Source organism: Acomys russatus, chromosome 12 (assembly GCF_903995435.1).
Source record: "Acomys russatus chromosome 12, mAcoRus1.1, whole genome shotgun sequence".
Lineage (NCBI taxonomy): Eukaryota > Metazoa > Chordata > Mammalia > Rodentia > Muridae > Acomys > Acomys russatus.
Genome location: NC_067148.1, coordinates 44,088,811 through 44,105,918, shown reverse-complemented (window position 1 = coordinate 44,105,918; position 17,108 = coordinate 44,088,811). Strand labels below are relative to the sequence as shown.

The 17,108-nt window shown below is 50.3% G+C and overlaps 1 protein-coding gene across 1 annotated transcript in view; it reads right to left on the bottom strand.

Moving 5' to 3' along the window:
- The window catches only part of Sned1 (sushi, nidogen and EGF like domains 1), a 57,159-nt gene that overhangs the window by 21,117 nt on the left and 18,934 nt on the right, over nt 1-17,108 (bottom strand). Inside the window, 14 exon segments of the mRNA XM_051153673.1 lie at nt 2,412-2,585; nt 3,188-3,301; nt 3,472-3,588; nt 3,769-3,885; nt 5,117-5,233; nt 5,761-5,874; nt 6,001-6,105; nt 6,360-6,485; nt 7,615-7,728; nt 7,857-7,970; nt 11,287-11,400; nt 11,734-11,859; nt 13,867-14,029; nt 14,568-14,708. Coding sequence (XP_051009630.1) covers nt 2,412-2,585; nt 3,188-3,301; nt 3,472-3,588; nt 3,769-3,885; nt 5,117-5,233; nt 5,761-5,874; nt 6,001-6,105; nt 6,360-6,485; nt 7,615-7,728; nt 7,857-7,970; nt 11,287-11,400; nt 11,734-11,859; nt 13,867-14,029; nt 14,568-14,708 — 1,756 coding nt within the window.

Genomic DNA, 17,108 nt, shown 5'->3' with positions numbered 1-17,108 from the left:
TGTCTCTCTGATTTGCAGCTTATGTCATTTTGTTATGCTCTGATTTTCCCCTATTGGGCCTACTCTGTTGGAAATCCAATCCAGCCTATTCTGAAAAGTATCAAAAGCTGCAATTTTAGCTCAGATTCTCTATTTTGTCATTTAAATTTCCTTATTATCTCATTCACTTGGTCTTTCTTTCTTCCTTTCTTTCTTTCTTGAATATTTTTACAGTGGCATTTAAAAAATCCTTTCTTGTGATTCCCAATATCTGGAACATCTTTAGTCCTGTTTCAATTTTGTTTTGTTTTTTGGTTTTTTGAGACAGGGTTTCTCTGTGTAGCCTTGACTGTCCTAGACTCACTTTGTAGACCAGGCTGGCCTTGAACTCACAGAGATGCACCTGCTCTGCCTCCTGAGTGCTGGGATTAAGGGCGTGTGCCACCACCGCCCAGCTCTGTTTCAATTTTAGATTATCTGTTGTGAAGTCGTATTGCTCAGGCATAGTGTAGACAAACACAGTACAGACCAAAGTGGAACATTTCTTCCTCGGGATGAGCAAACTCTGTTCTCTGCCCTGCAACCTGCTGAGCTGCTGCCTGTCTGATGTTACTGAGAGCCAGGTACTCTCAGGTGGGGGCAGTATTTGGAGGTTGGTTTAAGTTCTTGAGCACTGGAGCAGGCCTCTCTCCTGCTGGACTTGGGATCTCAGCCTTGTGGAGGAATGGGATGTCTAATTTTCAGACCTGCCTCTGTTTTCACATGCCTGTGGCAGGTTCCTGTGGGTGAGAACTGGTGGGTGTGTGATTCCGGCTCCTCTGCCATCGCTCTACTGTGCCTGCCCTACAGGGCTCAGTGTGGCTGATTTCCCCTGTCCTATCACCCCCTACTCATGGTGGGTCTCTGCTCTGAGCTAGAAGTACCAGCAGCCTTTCTCATGTAGAAAAGGGTGCCTGAAATTCTGGACCCTCAGCTCTGACAGGTTAACAGGTGTGATTCTATGGGTCTCCTGGTGTCATAGTTCAGCCAGGGTGACTGTCTCTGTCTTTACCCGGTACATCTGAAAGGAGCCTTCACTGTCCCCTCTGATGTTTGTGGTGAGAAGTCTGATGCCAATGTGATTCCCTCACCGTGGCGTCCCCCCTGGCTGATCAAGGCTCTTCTGTTACCCCATGATATCCTTGCATCTCAGGCTTCGTGCTGCTGCTTTCCTCCAGGCTCTACACATTCTTTTGTGCAAAAGCTGTCCCTCTTCTTTCTGGGGAAGCTCTGCCAACTGTCTGTCAACTCATTGACTTAGTCTTCATCTGTAGACACTTATAAATTATGCTGGCCATTTCAACTATTGTGGTTTAAGGTCTCACTTCTCCTACTTGCCTTTACAGCATGGTTTACTACTGATCCTGTTGTGTATGTCCAGTGCCATATTAACCTTTGCATACTGTCCCATATGTGGTGCAATATGTAGCAGGTGACTATTCCTGTGCATTATAAATATAAAACGCGTGCAGCAGATGAAAATTCCTGTGTGCTGTTTGGCCATCTTCTATACGTCCACCTTCATGGTAGCTGCTCTGTGGATGGTTTTTGAAGGTGGCTGGGCTTCTCGGAATCTAGTTACCTTGCTGGAGCCCCTCCTCTCCAGGGCGCCATGCCTGGCAACATGTTGAGGAGAAATGGAACTGAGACAGGCAGCTACTCTTCTCTTCTGAGTGCCATGCAGGAACCCTGGGGCTCGTGAGGGCAGGAATAGAGGATTCCTGGTGCTGAAGTCAGATGGTTCTCTACAGAACTCTATCTTGGCAGGCCTGGGCTTCTCCAGGCATTGGAGAAAATGGTCGTTGTCGTAAGAACTGTCCGTCTGTACATCCCATGAGAATTGTGCTATGATCACACAGCCCCTGACGACACAGTTGTGTACCCAGGGCTTCGTGCTATATGCTTGATACCATGATAAGAGCTTCACGGCTCCAGGGCTTCAGTCACAATGAATGACCGTGTCTCCAGGACAGAGCCATGGCTGGGATCCTAGAGATGATGCTGTCTGGAACAGCCTTCTTCCAGAGCAAATATGGAGGCTAGGATGTTGTTTAAATGCAGCCTGAATCTACTGGTCTGGCTGGGGCCCTGAACTGAGATCTGCTTCCTTAGGACCCTGACCTTGTAAGTCTTGGCCTCAGCTGCTTTATCTGCAGTGTGGGTTTGCAGCTGTTTAACCTGCTCTTGGTTGCTCTGAGGACTAGAAAACCCTAATAGGAACAGCCCAGAACAAAGCTGATAGCAATCACCCCTGTCACCACAGGATGCATAGCCTCCACTCACAGAGAGGAGGTGGGGGAGGAGCTTGTGCTCAGGCTCAGTACAGCTTCACAAGGCTGTGAGAGGAGGAAGTTGGCCCTGCCCCACCCATCCCTGAGGGCCCACAGAATCACCGATGCACTGGGGAGGCTGGCTCCAGACACCTTGTGGCTGGCAGACACGCATATGGCTGAGGGCACTCAGGCTGAAGCCAGGGTCACATACGTATAGGGCCACTGAGCCCATGTTAGTTCCATTGAAGTGCATGGTAGCATGCTTCACCTCCTCAGGGCGACCACAGTCCACCTCTGCAAAAGAATATCAGCACATCCTGAGTGAGTATTAGCATACTCACTTGGTCTAATCTCTATTCTTTCATGTGACCAGGGAGGCCTGGCTTCCTCACCACCCACTCAAGGAAACAGTGTTTGGCTTCTGGGGCTGGCACCTCAGAAACTGATTTTCCCTTTCCCCTTTGTGGTGGTCTGAATGAGGATGCCCACCCCCCCCCAATAGGCTCATATATTTGAATGCTTGGTCCCCAGTTGGTGGAGCTGTTTGGAAAGGATTAGAAGGTGTGGCTTTGTTGTAGGAGGTGTGTCACTGGAGAAAGGGTTTGAGGTTTCAAAAGCCTATATCATACCCAGTTAGCTCTCTGTCTTTGTCCCATCCTTGTATATCAGGATGTAAGCTCCCAGCTACTGCTCCAGCACCATGCCATGCTTTCCACCACGGCGGTCATAGACTCACCCTCTGAACTGTAGCCCCCCCCCCCAAACTATTCTGTAAGTTACCTTGGTCATGGTGCTTTGTCACAGCAGTAGAAAAGTAACTAAGACACCATCCCTGCTCAGCTCTTAGAGCATCAGAAAGAGATGCCCTATGTCCAGCCCACCCACCTGGCTCTCACCTGCCTGACACCGATGTCCTGTATACCCTGGTTGGCAGTGGCAGGAGAAATCTGTTCCTAGATCCTCACAGATACCCTCATTCAAACACGGGCTCCGGAAGCAGGGTGAGGGGGCTGCAAGAACACAGAAGGCCCTTTTTCACTATGTCTCTCTCGAGGTCCTCTGTGTTGCATGGATGTATCCTGCTCCCTGGACTCAGCTCACCTCCCACCCTGCCCAGCCCCACCACTGACCCAGTTTCCACACATGCTGAGTGGGGTATCCCTAGCTGCTCCCATCTTACCTATCTCACAGTGCCGCCCAGAGAAGCCTGGAGGGCAGTCACACTTGTATTTGCCAATGTAGTGGAAGCAAGTGCCGCCATTGTGACAGGGGCCAGAGGCACAGGAGTCTGGCTTTCCTAGAAGCACATGACACCCATCAGAATCAAGTATCATGGACGTCAACCTCTCTACATCCCATGAACATGTTCCTGAGAGGCAGATGCGTGATGGTCAGGGCTTGGCCAGTTGGATGCTGGCTGGCTCAGCCCTAGCTCAGAGCACGTCCATCACCACCCACCCCTGCCCTGGGGCCGCACCAATCTCACAGTGTCTCCCAGTGAAGCGATAAGGGCAGGTGCAGTGATATTCGTTGCCTGTCTCCCTGCATGTGCCGCCATTCCGGCAGGGCCCTGAGCTGCACAGGTGTGGCCGGGCTGTGTGGAAAGAAAGACAGACATGGTGAACATGGGCTGGCTCCCTAGTGGTGCAGAATCCTTGTTACCGTGCTCTGCCTTTTTAGTCGTTTGGACTAGGGGGCTGCTGAAGTCAGGCCTGCTTCTCAGCTGTTCCCCAAGACCCACCATAGCAGGAGCTAACTCAGCCAGGTCTAAACAAAGGGTGGGTGGAGCTCACAGTCCTGAGCATGCCAGTTCTCCCATTGCTGGAGAAGTGAGCCCTCAACTCACAGCAGACACACACAGGGCCCTTCCGGAATCTGCTCTGGACCTCCAGCCACATAGTTTACAGCTCTACCAGATATCCTACCCAGAGACCACAGCCCTCTCTAGCCCATGCACAGGTCTCTCTCAGGGTACCTTAGAGCAGATTCCAGAAGGGCCCTGGATGAGGATTCAGGAATAACCATGCCTTCTCTTTAGCAACCTTCTCTGCTGCTTCAGGGACAAAGGAAGCTGTGAGGGTCTTAGGCACCTCTGTCAGAAACCTGCTCTGGGCATGTGGTACATAGCAGGCGAGGCAGTGTGGGAAGGCTCCCCATTAATCCACTGTGGTTTTGGCCAGGGTTTTGGATGCCCAGAGCCCTGAGCCTGGTTACAAAGGCCTTCAGTCAAGGCTATGCCTGAGATGCTTGGTTTGAAGATGTGTGTTACTGTGTTACTGCAAGAAAGGAATAGACTTGGGTAGCACTGGTGGAGATGGCAACCCCGGCAATACATTATGGAAGAATACTTAAATTCTAGATGGTTAAATGTAAAGCGTAAACGTAGATTTCTCTATGTTAAACTAACTTTAACAAAATCGGAATGAAAAAAAGTAACTTCAATATGCTGATTCTAGAATCTATTTGGAAAAATACTGAGGGAAAAATGAAGCCTGTTGAAGCATGCAGACCAGAATAAGTCACGAAAATAATTGCCAAAAAATGGCGAGTCGCATGCTGCCCTAGATGGGTGGAACAAAGAACTTAAGGGGAGCCCTAGAAAGAGTGATTATCTGATGAAACAGTGAAGGCAGGCGCACAAACCGCTGTGGGCTTGTGGGCTGGGAGCTCTCCGTGGTGCTGACGGCAGAGGCTGGAATGCGCATGCCCGTCCCATTCCTGTCGTCTCCCCCCCATTCTCCCCCTCCGCCCCCGCCCGCGTCCTCCCGCCATGCTACTCTCCAGATCCCATCCCGTGCCCCCCTTCCCTCCTCTCCCTCCATCACCTTTCTCGCAGTGCCTTCCGTGGAACCCACGTGAGCACTCGCACGTGTAAGAGTCGTCGTGGGCCTCACAGGAACCTCCATTAAAGCAAGGGTCGGAGTCGCAGGGTGAAGGCAGAGCTGTGGGAAGAGGGGAAAGGCTGTCCTAGACCACGTGCCCTGCTAGGGTCACCTTGACACCCCTTCTGGCTGAAACCAAGTCACTTAAAATACACTCTGCATTGCTCACCATAGCCTAAGGCCTCAACTCCTGGAGTTTCTCTTACTCTTGATTTTAGCAACATTCAAGCTTCTGATCCAACAAGGTAACTTTGACCTGTGGCACTGACAGCATGATCATCCATATAATTACATATCACTTAACTGATCAGTGCCTTTAAACTAGCGGTACAGAGCAGCGAGTGCATCAGTCACACATAACTGTATATGCTTTAAGGCCCGAGGGAAGATGGATTGCGGTGTTGTATCTTTGTCAAAATGTCTTCCCTCAGGGAGTGAGGGAAAACACTGAAACATTGCCAAGTGAGGCGGTTGTCAGTGGCTACCTCACATGCAGGCTCTTCTGTCAACCTGGCTCTGCGGCTTCACCTGCACCTTCTGCTAAACCACTGTCCAGGATCCCTGCTGGCCTGTCCCTAGCCACTCACAGTGGCTGATGTTGTGGTCTGTGTGGCAGACGCAAAGGTAGCTCCCTCCATACTCCATGCAGTAGCCTCCATCTGGACACTGTGTGTTCATGTTGCAGGGCGTGGCTGTGACTTCTGTGAAGAAAGAAGTTCCTTTAGTGCCTATTCGTCTTTCTGGTGACCTTGTCTTCTTGAGGAAGGTCCTCCCTCAAGACCCAGTGACCCTGCTAAAGATGTCCAGGGACCAGGCAAGAAACCCACCAAATTCACAGAGGAGCCCAAAGAAGCCTGGAGGACAATGGCAGAGGGTCGAGTTGGCACCCAGGCACCTGCCTCCATTCCGGCACTCGCAGTCACTGGGGATTCCTGTGTGGAAATAGGGGAGAGACACATGTGTGTAGAAGAATGTAGCCCCTTTCTCCCAGCCCTAGTCAATCCTGTCCACCCTCCCCCAAAAAACTACTGACCACACACACTCACACATACTTTTTTTTTCTCATGGAGTCTCCTGTATGTACAACCCAAAGAAGGCCCCTCCCCGACTCGGCTGCCACAGGCAGGCCCCGCCCCTCTCCTGCCCCAGCCTTGGGACACAGCCCCTACACACAGCCCCAACGCACTGTCTCTGCAGTCCAAGCCCATGAAACCTTCAGGGCATTCACACACGTATCCCTGGTCAGCATCCACACAGGTGCCTCCATTCTCGCAGGGGTTGGAGAGGCAGGGGGAAGGCCCCAGGTAGCTTCCTGAAAGAAAGACAGTGGTTAGTAGCCGTCATTAGATGAGAGTGCTAGGGCAAGAGCAGGCATGGCTGGAAAGACTGGCCTCCTGTGGGTTCCCACAGCTGTTCTCAGTGCCAAGGGGGATTCAAGTCAAACGCTCATCTTCCAGGAGCTGACTTGGCCCAGGCTCCTTTTTGGGGACGGACACACACACACACACACACACACACACACACACACACACACACACACACACACACACACACACACACACACACACACCAGGAGTGCTGAAGACCACCCAGAGCTTCCACACCTCATTGATCAAACATTCCTGTTGGTAAAAGAGTTAAGATTTTCCAGTAATTACTAATTTAACTGCTGTGGTTTTAAGTCACTGGGCCTTACTTCATGGCCCACAACATGGCCAGCCATAATGAAAATTCATGAGCACTGGGCAAAAACTGTGAGTGCTCTGTAGCTAGCTCTCTATTAGGCCAGGTGCAAGTCTTCCACAGCTTTAGCCATTTCAGTGTGTTCTATGAATAACTGAAATCTCCCCCAGATTATGGACCTGTTCATTTGTTTCAAAATCTATCATCTTTTGGCTCATGGTTTTGGGTATATTTGTATCAGTTTAGGTTTGTCTTCCTGACAAATGATGACCTCTTTACCACAGGAAGTGGTTCCCTTCTTTCCCACTAGTATTTCCTACTCTAAGCTCATCATCTGTTGTTAATATGCTCAGCCTTCTTTTGCTAGTTTATTAATTTTTATTTTTTTCAGGTATCCAATTTTTCCATGTACTTTGAATTTTTGTGTGTGTGTGTGTAATTTATTTGTGTAGAAGCCTGTTTCCATTGTGTTCCAGGAAGGGGAAAATGCTAAAAGGACTAGAATCCTCTGAGTTGAGAAAAGGGACCTGGGAATGTTGTCACCTATCCCTGATCGTTATAGTTGGAGACCAATGTCCAGAAGGGAGCAGGCCCGCCCCGCCTCATATTGCATATGGCCTCATTGCTTCTTGTTCTCCCGAGTTGGTGGCTCTGGAAGGGCTGGGAGGGAAGAAGTCTGAGGGACAGGAAACGGCGGGTGGCTAAGGTGATAGCCACTTTGCAGTTGCAGTCATTGTAGACCACTGGGTGGCAGCTACCTGTCTCACAGTGAGGTCCCTCAAAGGGCTCTGCACAAATACAGCTGTAGTTTCCAACAAGGTCTATGCACGATCCTCCATTCAGGCATGGGTCTGAGCTGCATTCATCCACATCTAGGGGAAGTAAAAATGGGGGATTGGCTTAAGCCAGACCATGACCACCCTGAACCCGGCCAGAGGGGAGCCCCCACAAGCACTGCCTGCCACCCGTAGCACCCCCACCCCATGTGTAGGTCACTCACCTGTCTCACAGGTGGCCCCAGTGTATCCAGCCTGACACACACACACGGCAGAGCTGCTCTCTGCCTCGCACTGGCCACCGTTGTGACATACTTTGTTATCACACGGAGACTGGGCTACAAGTAAGGGGGAGTAGACAGGATACTGGAATCAATGTCCTGCAGCAGACTGATGAACGCAAGTCCCTGAAGACATGCTCTGGGCTCAATAAGAGGGTTGACATGCTCTAGGCTCATTGAGAGGGGACCCTGGTTATCTCTGGAGGACGACAAGCTGGGAGGGAGCCTGGCTATGGCAGTCCCAAAGGTACCCAAACCTCTGTATGAACTGGTTCTAGTTCAGTAAACCTAGCATGGAGGAAGGGCATGTGTGCCGGAGAGGGTGTGAGAGAGAACTAACCAGCTTCAGTCGTTCTTCTAACAATGGCTTCTGGGAACTTGGTGCCCCCAGTCTGTGTCGGTGGCTAAGGAGTGGCTGCTGCCCAGCTTTGCTCCTGCCCTCTGTGGCCAGCACGGTGGTACTCTTAGGGCCTCCCTGGGCTTTGGCAGGTGGACAGACCTTCTGACTCTCCACAGTAGTTCTCACATCTGCTTCTGCTGATGCAGTGAGGGCAAGTAGGGGCTAGCCTCTGCCTCAGGAAAAGTAGGGGCTAGCATCTGCTTCTGGAAAAGCTCTTTTGCCATGAATGCGTTGCAACCATGCAGGACAAGGTGCCTCTGTCCACACCGGACAGCTGAGAGTTCACTGCAAACTGTTCTTACCAGGTAGAAATCCCACCTTTGTGTGTGCTTAAAATTACATTTCCTTTTCATTTCTTTCACAAACTTTTTCCTTCTTGTGTGTGTGTGTGTGTGTGTGTGTGTGTGTGTTTGAGCATGTGCAGACTTCTTACTGTCTTTCAACCACAGTTTTCTCAAGTACAAATGTATGTGTGTGCACTGAAATTAAACACAGCTTTTTGTGACCATGAATCTTGATAGGATTGTTTTTCTAGAGTGAAGCTTTGATGTGGATGCTATTTGAAGACACTTGATCTAAATCCTAGCTTCTTAAACTGTGAGCTGCAAATCCTGTGTGTGGTTGCATAGCTGAAGTTGGATATTGTGGGGGAAAATCTGCAACAGTAAAATACTCCTGAATGCACAATAACTAAAAATTCAGGAAATGCATAATGAACCTGAGGTGGGTTTGGCAGTTGCATTGTGTTGACCTGCAGCTTCACTGCTGCCTTAGATCTGAGCACAAAACACACACTTTGCAAAGCACATGGCGTGATGTCGGGCAAGACCAGTGAACATTGCCTGAATACCTCAGCTCAGACTCCAGATGACGGGTACAATGAATCACAGTTTTCTTATTGCACATATGATATTTTCTTTTCTAATACAAACATATCATCTTATGGAAGCAAAGACTTTTACTATTTTCCTACTGTTATTCTTCAGCATGTAAGAATCACATTAGTATTGTCTTTGAACTGTATGATAATAGAGCTTGATAGTTTTCTCTCCCTCCGCCTGCCCCCCCCCTTTCTCTCTCCAGGGTCTCTCTATGGAGCCCTGGGTGTTCTGGAACTCACTATGTAGACCAGTCTGGCTTTGAACTGCCTGACTCTGCCCCGGAGTGCTGGAACTAAAGGCATGAGCCACCAGGCCTGAGAGTTTGTTTTTTTTCTACATTTTTTTTGAGGCAGGGTTTCTCTGTGTAGCCTTGGCTGACTTGGAACTCACTCTGTAGACCAGGCTGGCTTTGAACTCACAGAGATCTGCCTGCCTCTGCCTCCTGCGTGTGTCTGAGATTAAAGGTGTGCACCGGCACCGCTTGGTAAGAGTTTGATTCTTACAATTGCTGTTTGAGTCAACTAGAGCTTAATAAAAATGGCTGAATTAATTTGTGTTATGCACATATATATATATAAAAATATGTGTGCACTTGCATGTGAGTGGAGGCCAGAGGTTAACCTTGTTTTTTGAGACAGGCATGGAAGTTGCTAATTTAGGATAGGGTGGCCTGCCCATAAGCTCTTGGGATCTTATTTGTCCTGGGATGATAAAAGTACCCACTACCACACGTGGATCTTGTAGATAGGTTCCAGAAATCAATTTTAGGTTCTTATGCTTCATGAGCCATCTTTCAAATTCTATGAGTTTTAGCTTTGGATCAGGACTGTTTCCAGCAATTTCTGATGGCAATAAACATACTTCTGCCATCTTATACTATGCATATATGAGAATCAAAATATTCATCAACCCTGGAAAGTGTTGAAGATGCCCTATGTCCTGCAGTATCAAATATTCAGCCAAGATTTAACTCTTTATATAAAATAAACATGCACATTTACCTTATTAGTATGCAAATTTGCTTTCATCATTCTTTTTCCCTTTAGAGATAGTATCTTACCATGTAGCCTTGGCTGGCCTAGAACTTGCTACATAGACCAGGCTGACTTTGAATGTGTAAGGATCCACTTGCCTCTGCCTCCCAAGTCCTGGTTTTAAAGGCATTCACCACTGCTTCTGGCTGCTTTCATTTTTAGTAAGTGGTAAAATTATATTTATAGCAAATATTTTAAAGAAAATTTTCATTATGATTTATCATCAGTAAATGATTTATATAGTGAGTTTATGTACCTATATACATGGGATTGCATGAAAATTTCTTAAGCAAAAAGTGATCATGTGTAGAAGGATATATATATGTATGTATGTATATACATAAATAATGATGGCTATAGTCTATTGAGGACACTAAGGATGTGGAGGGGCTGAGCTGGGTCAGGAGTGGTAGTCACACTGTTTGACACTAAAGGGCTGCCTTGGCCAAGCCTTTGGAGTAGACCACGTGGTAGGGTGGGGGCTAGAATGAAAGGGTCTACCTTCAGGGACAGTGCAGGGCGAGGAGGAGGAGGAAGAGGAGGAGGAGGGCTCTGTGTAGAGAACTGGAGGCTGAATGGATTGGTGAGTGCTTCAGACTGTGAAGACGAAGGGCTACAACAGTCTGGAAGCAGCAGGGGAGATGCACCTTCTTAAGCTGTGAGAACCTTGGACAGAGCAGTTGGTTCAGGAGGTAGAAGGCCTGTGCTCTGTGAGCATGTGGCTAGCTCCTACCCGCCTCAAAGCTGTCCCATCTTACCCTGGCAATCCTCCACCTTCTTACCCCTAGAAGACGCATGATTCTGACCCCGGCCCAGTGGAGGATGCTCATCTGTTCCAGGGCTTCACCCTCAACCCAGTGCCAGGGCCAGCAAGTCTGTGTCTGCTATAAGTCACCCACGCTTGCTCCTGCCCACACTGTAAGACAGGTCACTCCCCTGCCACGGGGCTCCTGCACTCCCTCACGACGGAACTCTCTGGGCTGTGCACACTGGTGCCAAAGTCCTGCAGTCCTCGGTCCCACTCGTGCTGGCAGGGCCGGGGGGCGGGGCCTGCTCACCTGATTCACAGGTGAGTCCTTTGAAGCCGGCTGGGCACTGGCAGCTGAAACTGTTGACGCCGTGGGTACAGGTCCCGCCGTTCTGACATGGATGGGAAGCACACTCGTTCACATCTGAAACATGGAGCAGGCTGGGGCCTGAGTAGAGGAAACTGAAGGAATTGCCAGGGCTTTGGGTAGGGGTGGAGGACAGACTAAGCCCTGAACCCAGACAGGCCTTGACTTAGAGTGGTAAGGTGGAGAGCAGCAGCACTCACTGCCATGTAATTATAGCATTTGGCCTCCATCAGTTCCTACCTCAACAAGGACAGAGACCTTTGACCTCAAAGACACTGTCTGCCCTACAGTGTTTCCCTGAGCCTGGTATATGACCATGTGAGTGAAGGAACGATGTGGTACAAGGCAGTCAGTGGATGCCTTGTCCCCACCCATGTGCTAGTGACTCACCCAGGTGGCATCTCCGCCCTGTGAAGCCAGCCAGACAGGAGCAGGTGTAGGAGGGGTTGCCCGTGACGCAGTCATCAATGCACTTGCCACCATTGAGGCATGGGCGCAGGACCAGGCACACAGAGGCTGTGGACACAGGAAGGAGCCCAAGCCTCAGGCCACTGCATCTAGGGTGTGGGCAGGAGAGCCACATGCGATGGCTGTCTCTCCCTTCCCTCCATCAAAGGGTCAGTCTAGTGACCATGGCATTGGTGACAGTGCATCTTTGTGTCCAGTTTCTGGGTCCCTGAGCTGGAGCCCAGTTTGCCTGGCAGATACTTTCACCAGGATCTCTTGCTGATTACTAGTGCCCCAGGTTCTGACTCTGGCTTCCTGTGGAGGCAGACACCCCCAGAATCACCTATACCCTTAGCTCCTTTTATCTCTCTAACCCTTTCCGTCTCTACCATTGACACATCTAGAAGCTCAGGGGTGCTCAGCCACCCTCCTGATTTTCTAAGCTGGCCCTTAGTCATCACAGCAAGAGGTTATCACGGCATGGCCTCCCAGGGTTCCCCGGAGACCCCAGCAATCTCCCAAACACAGTTCTATGAGGTCAAGCCAGGCTCCTGAAATAAGAGGTTAGTCACAAATCAGCAGGTGATCAGAAAGTCTCCAGGAATCCAATCCCTTGTTACTAGTAGTGCTCCACGAAGAATCCAGGGAGGACAAACAACCCACCACACTATTCAGACTGTGGGTATCTTCTGGGCAGGAAGCTTACCTTTCTGTCACATGGGATCATTTAGCAATGCTGTGCTCACCTGGCCTACTTGAAATCTGGCTGCCCTGTAGCGGCCATGGCTAGGAGAGGAGCTGGGCCTGCTTAAGAGTTAGATGCCACCTCTCAGACACCACCCATCCTCCCTTCTTGAGCAAGCTCCTGTCTATGTAACGGGCCACAACTGCCCCTGCCTTGCAGTATAGCCGTGTCGCTGGCTCCTAGAGATACCACCAGCACCAGGGTATCCCTGTAGCTGTTTCCTGTGCTGTCTTATCTGAGACCTGGGAAAAGGTGCTTCACAATAGGTTGGGGCCTGAAAGGGACTGGCTGGATCCTCTTCTTGGAGTCCCCTGCCTCAGCCGAGCTGCAGTAGTTTGAAAAACATGGGTTGCATCTCACCAGAACCTAACACGTTGGCATCTGGCAAAGGACCTGACCTCCCAGCCACCACCACAAAGCAGCTCCCCAGGACTTCTTCAGATGGCACTGTCCAGAGTCCCAGTGTCAGAGCTGACTGCTGTCCAAGTACGGGGCTCGGGATCCCCTGGGGTTCTGGCCTCTTAAATGTCCCACTTGCTGCCCTGGGGCTGGGATGGCACCTAATTCAGCTATGGCTTCCCAGGCTGGCCTGCTATGTACACTCAGGTGGAGCTTAGTACCCAGGGAGCCAAGTGTGTTCTATCTCCTCCCTCCCCAGCCTTGCACGTCCTCAGTATACCCTTCCTCATCACCCCTTCACCAGATGGGCTCCATGACCCACAGCTGCTCTGTGTGGTCTCGCAGCTGAGTTCTCTTTGGGGGACTCGGTGCTGGGGAAAAGCACGCTGTTGTGATGCCTCATCTACATGAGGAACACATTTGTGAGGTGGGTCCCAGTCTGTGCCTATCTTCAACCCAGGTTTAGGAGGGTTTGTGATGAAGTGGTCTGATTGGCAGGTCAGCCAGCCAATGCCTTGACACCTTTGCATTGTGTGCAGGGTGTTTCAGGATGTGCTATCTTCTAGAGACCACATGGCAGTAGAGTTGGCGCTCCTGAGTGGGCGCCCAGTCAGTCTGTGCTGCTGGGGCCATCTGCCTGCTTGTGCCACTAGACCAGAAGGATCATAACATGGTCTGGCTTGTCACCACCATCATCAGGCCTATGGAGGCCCCTGTCACCCATCACCCCTGAGATGGAGATAGTGGTAGGGTGTGGGCAGGGGCAACCCTGCTCTGCTCCTCTCCCCAGAAGACCCGAGGCATGGGACAGGATGGGCTGTGGGATGGGGAGGGTGGGTGGGGATTTAGTGAGGAGGGGGATACTTCTAGCCCCTGTGCCCCACCCCTACTGCCACAGAGTTCCTCAACCCTCCCCTCCCTGAGCCTCTTACTTGTATGGCCGCAGCCCCCCACTCGCACCTGGGCATCATCGATTCTAAACGCCCAGCGCCCGGGCACGCCCACGTTGGTGGTGGTCTCCACCTCAGCCATGTCTGCTGTGCGCGACCCAGGGATGTTGAAGTATCGGTGCCCATCACCTGCGTTGAAACCTGCCTGGGGGCGGGGCAGAGAGGGAGGCAGGTCTCCTTACAGTCTCTCAGGATGGCCCAAGTCAAGGGTGGTGGAGAGACGGCCTTGTGAGCAGAGGACTTTGCAGATGTTGGGGTCTCTCCAGCTAAGTGTGGTGCTGGACCTCCTTCCTAGCTTCTAGCACTCACTAGCCTAATGAGCATCTAGGCCTCACTTAAGGCCCAAGAGAAGTGCCACACCATGAGAAAGTTGGGGACAGGAGGTGAGTAGAAGAGTGTGGGGGATGGGCACAACCCAACAGAGCCTTCCTGCCACATTTGGGAATGAAACCTTTATGAGGGAGGAAGGAGCAAAGGTACTAGAGGCTATATAGTGGTTCTGGGCACCGAGTGGCCGGAGGGACAGAGAGTTACTGTGGCTGCCATGCACTGATCTCTACATAGGTCTGGAAGGGAACAGTTATCTGCTACAGTGAAGGTCTGCCTACTTCTCCTGCCCATGTCACCTTGGCAGGAGGAGCAGGGGCCCCTGAGCACTGGGCACCAATTCTGTCCCGGCCTACCTGGGCTGCAATGCCTCCCAAGCCGTCAGCATCCCCCCCGCTGCTGGCATGCGTGCCTGTGGTCCACAAGATAGACTCATAGTTGAAGATGGTGAAGGAGAACCGGCCGTCGGTGATAAGCACTGTTTGGAATGTGTTGACCTGCCAGGAGAGGGGGCTAGCTGTGACTGGCTGCATTCCCTGCCCCATATCAGAGGCCCTTTCTCCCCGAAATGGACAACCAAGCAATGCAGGACCACGATGGTTTTGTCTATCTCTACAGCCTGGTGCTCATCTACCACACTGTTAAGGGGCAAGACCAGAACACCTGGAGCAGACACTGTCCCCAGCCTCAAGGGGGCTCAGACTCCCGCAGAGGCTGGGAGACAGACACACAGTGGGCTAGCTCTCACTCAGCCAAACCTACAAATAGAGAGAAAAGCAGCTTTTAGTATTAGTTTCACTGTTTCCATGGACTTTTAATCCATGAACATCCCTGAGAACTGCACCCTGAGAGCATTTCAGACTGGGGTGAGGAAACGATCAGGCAAAGCTAGCATTATGCCCCATGCCACACTGTTCATGAAAACAAATCCCAAACCAAGTATGTTTTAAAACAAAACTCATGGAAGTCCTAGAAGAAAACACAGGGAAACACACATTGCATCCCAAAGAAGGACTTCTGTGATGTTTATTAACAGCAAATGCCAAAAGAGAGATCAATACATTTATGGACAAAAACAAACAAACAAAATAACAACAAAACAAAACAAATAACCCCAAACTTCTTAGTAGGAAAAATGCTGCAATATCAAAATGATTGGCAGACAGAAAAAAAATTTTTTTATAACATAGGCAGATAAGAATGCTGATGTCCTTTGTATCCAGAATAGCTTAGGACAATAAAAAAGGACCATAAGCATTAAGAAAACTAGGATTAAGGTGTGAATAAGTACATCGCCACATAATGCTGTAGCAATGATACTAGAAAAAAAAAGTTCAACATGTATGTCAGCCAAAGAAATCCAAGTTTAAAAGGAGCATTCCTTGTTCTGCCTGCAGGCTTAGCAAAGAAGGAAGATGACAGTGTACTTATCTGGGGTGCAGAGAACAGGCACCTCCAAATGGACACTGTGAGAGGGCAGCAGACTGCTCTGGGGATATGTGTGTCACAGAAGAATCTGAAACAGCCATGCCATCAGGCACGGGTAGTACATGGGCCTATCTCAGAGTCCGAGCTTTTTTCAGTCACTGGAAACAATGAAAAGCTGAACAGGAATCACTCTTATGTAAGCTCTGGCGAGAACGACAGTAAGCAGACAAGCGCTGTACAGGTAGCTGGAAGGGTGATGGTCAGCAAAGGCCAGTGGTGTGGGGTGCTGTGGGGGCCTAATGTGCCCCTCCAACTGGTGCTGCCTGATTAGACGACACTTCCTAGCATGTCCCTACACCTGCTGTCTTTGTTAGGGGCTTGTATAAGCCCCACGATCTGGCCTTGTCCAGGGTTGTTATCCAGCACTTGGGACAATGTCTGCCACCCAGAAGGTGCCCTTCAAAAAGCCCCTATTGTGTGAATAAATAGGGTTGAAAGGCCAATTGCATCCCAGGGCTTCTTTCTATGTGGCTTAGCTTCCAGAATAGGCTTATCTATAGTAAGTGCTGGAAAACAGCCTGTCTGGGTGGGCAGCAGCATCTGACCACACTCACAAAAGACACAGAGAGCTCAGCTGCTCCATCTGGCTGAATACTATTACCAAGGAGTGAGTCAGAACAGCCAGGCACGGAGGCACATACCTGTAGACCCAGCACTCTGGAGGGCAAGGTGAGAGGATCAGGAATTGAATGAAGGTCAATCCACAACTTACATAGCGAGTTTGAAGCCAACCTGGGTTACATTATACGCTACTCCAAACAAACAAACAAACAAACCCCCCAAAATACCAAGAAAAGCCGGACCGGTGGTTCAGCTGTATGAGTGCTTGCCACACAAGTATATCCATCACTAGGACAAACTGGGACATGGCTGCACATAAGCCTGTAACTTCAATGCTGTGGGGGGGGAGGGGGGTTGATGAAGACAGGAGGGTTGCGTTACTTTTGTTGGTTGCTAGCCTAGCTCAAAGCTCAAAGACCCCCATCTAGATGATGTACAAGAAGGAGAAAATGACACAGAACAGGACACCCAGCATCTTCCTCTGACCTGTCCATAGACACACACACACACACACACACACACACACACACACACCTATAAGAACTAACCAAACAAAAAACATCCCACCTCGAACAGACCCTCCTGACCCTGCCCCATCCTAGGACTGTTGGAGAGCAAAGCCATTCTAACAGAAACCCTTTTAGCACCATTGTTTCACTGCATCTCACACATGAGAGCGGGTGTGCTGGGCTTCCCTGATTTACTGAGGCCCAGGAAGGGTGAGGCTCTGTGATTTCAGAAAAGTGACGTTACCTTGAGCCCAGAGTGCTTCTCGAGTATAGACCATCGATACCTGGCCTGGCTTGGCAGCTCCCAACCACATAGCCTCCCCCTCCCAGGCCACACAG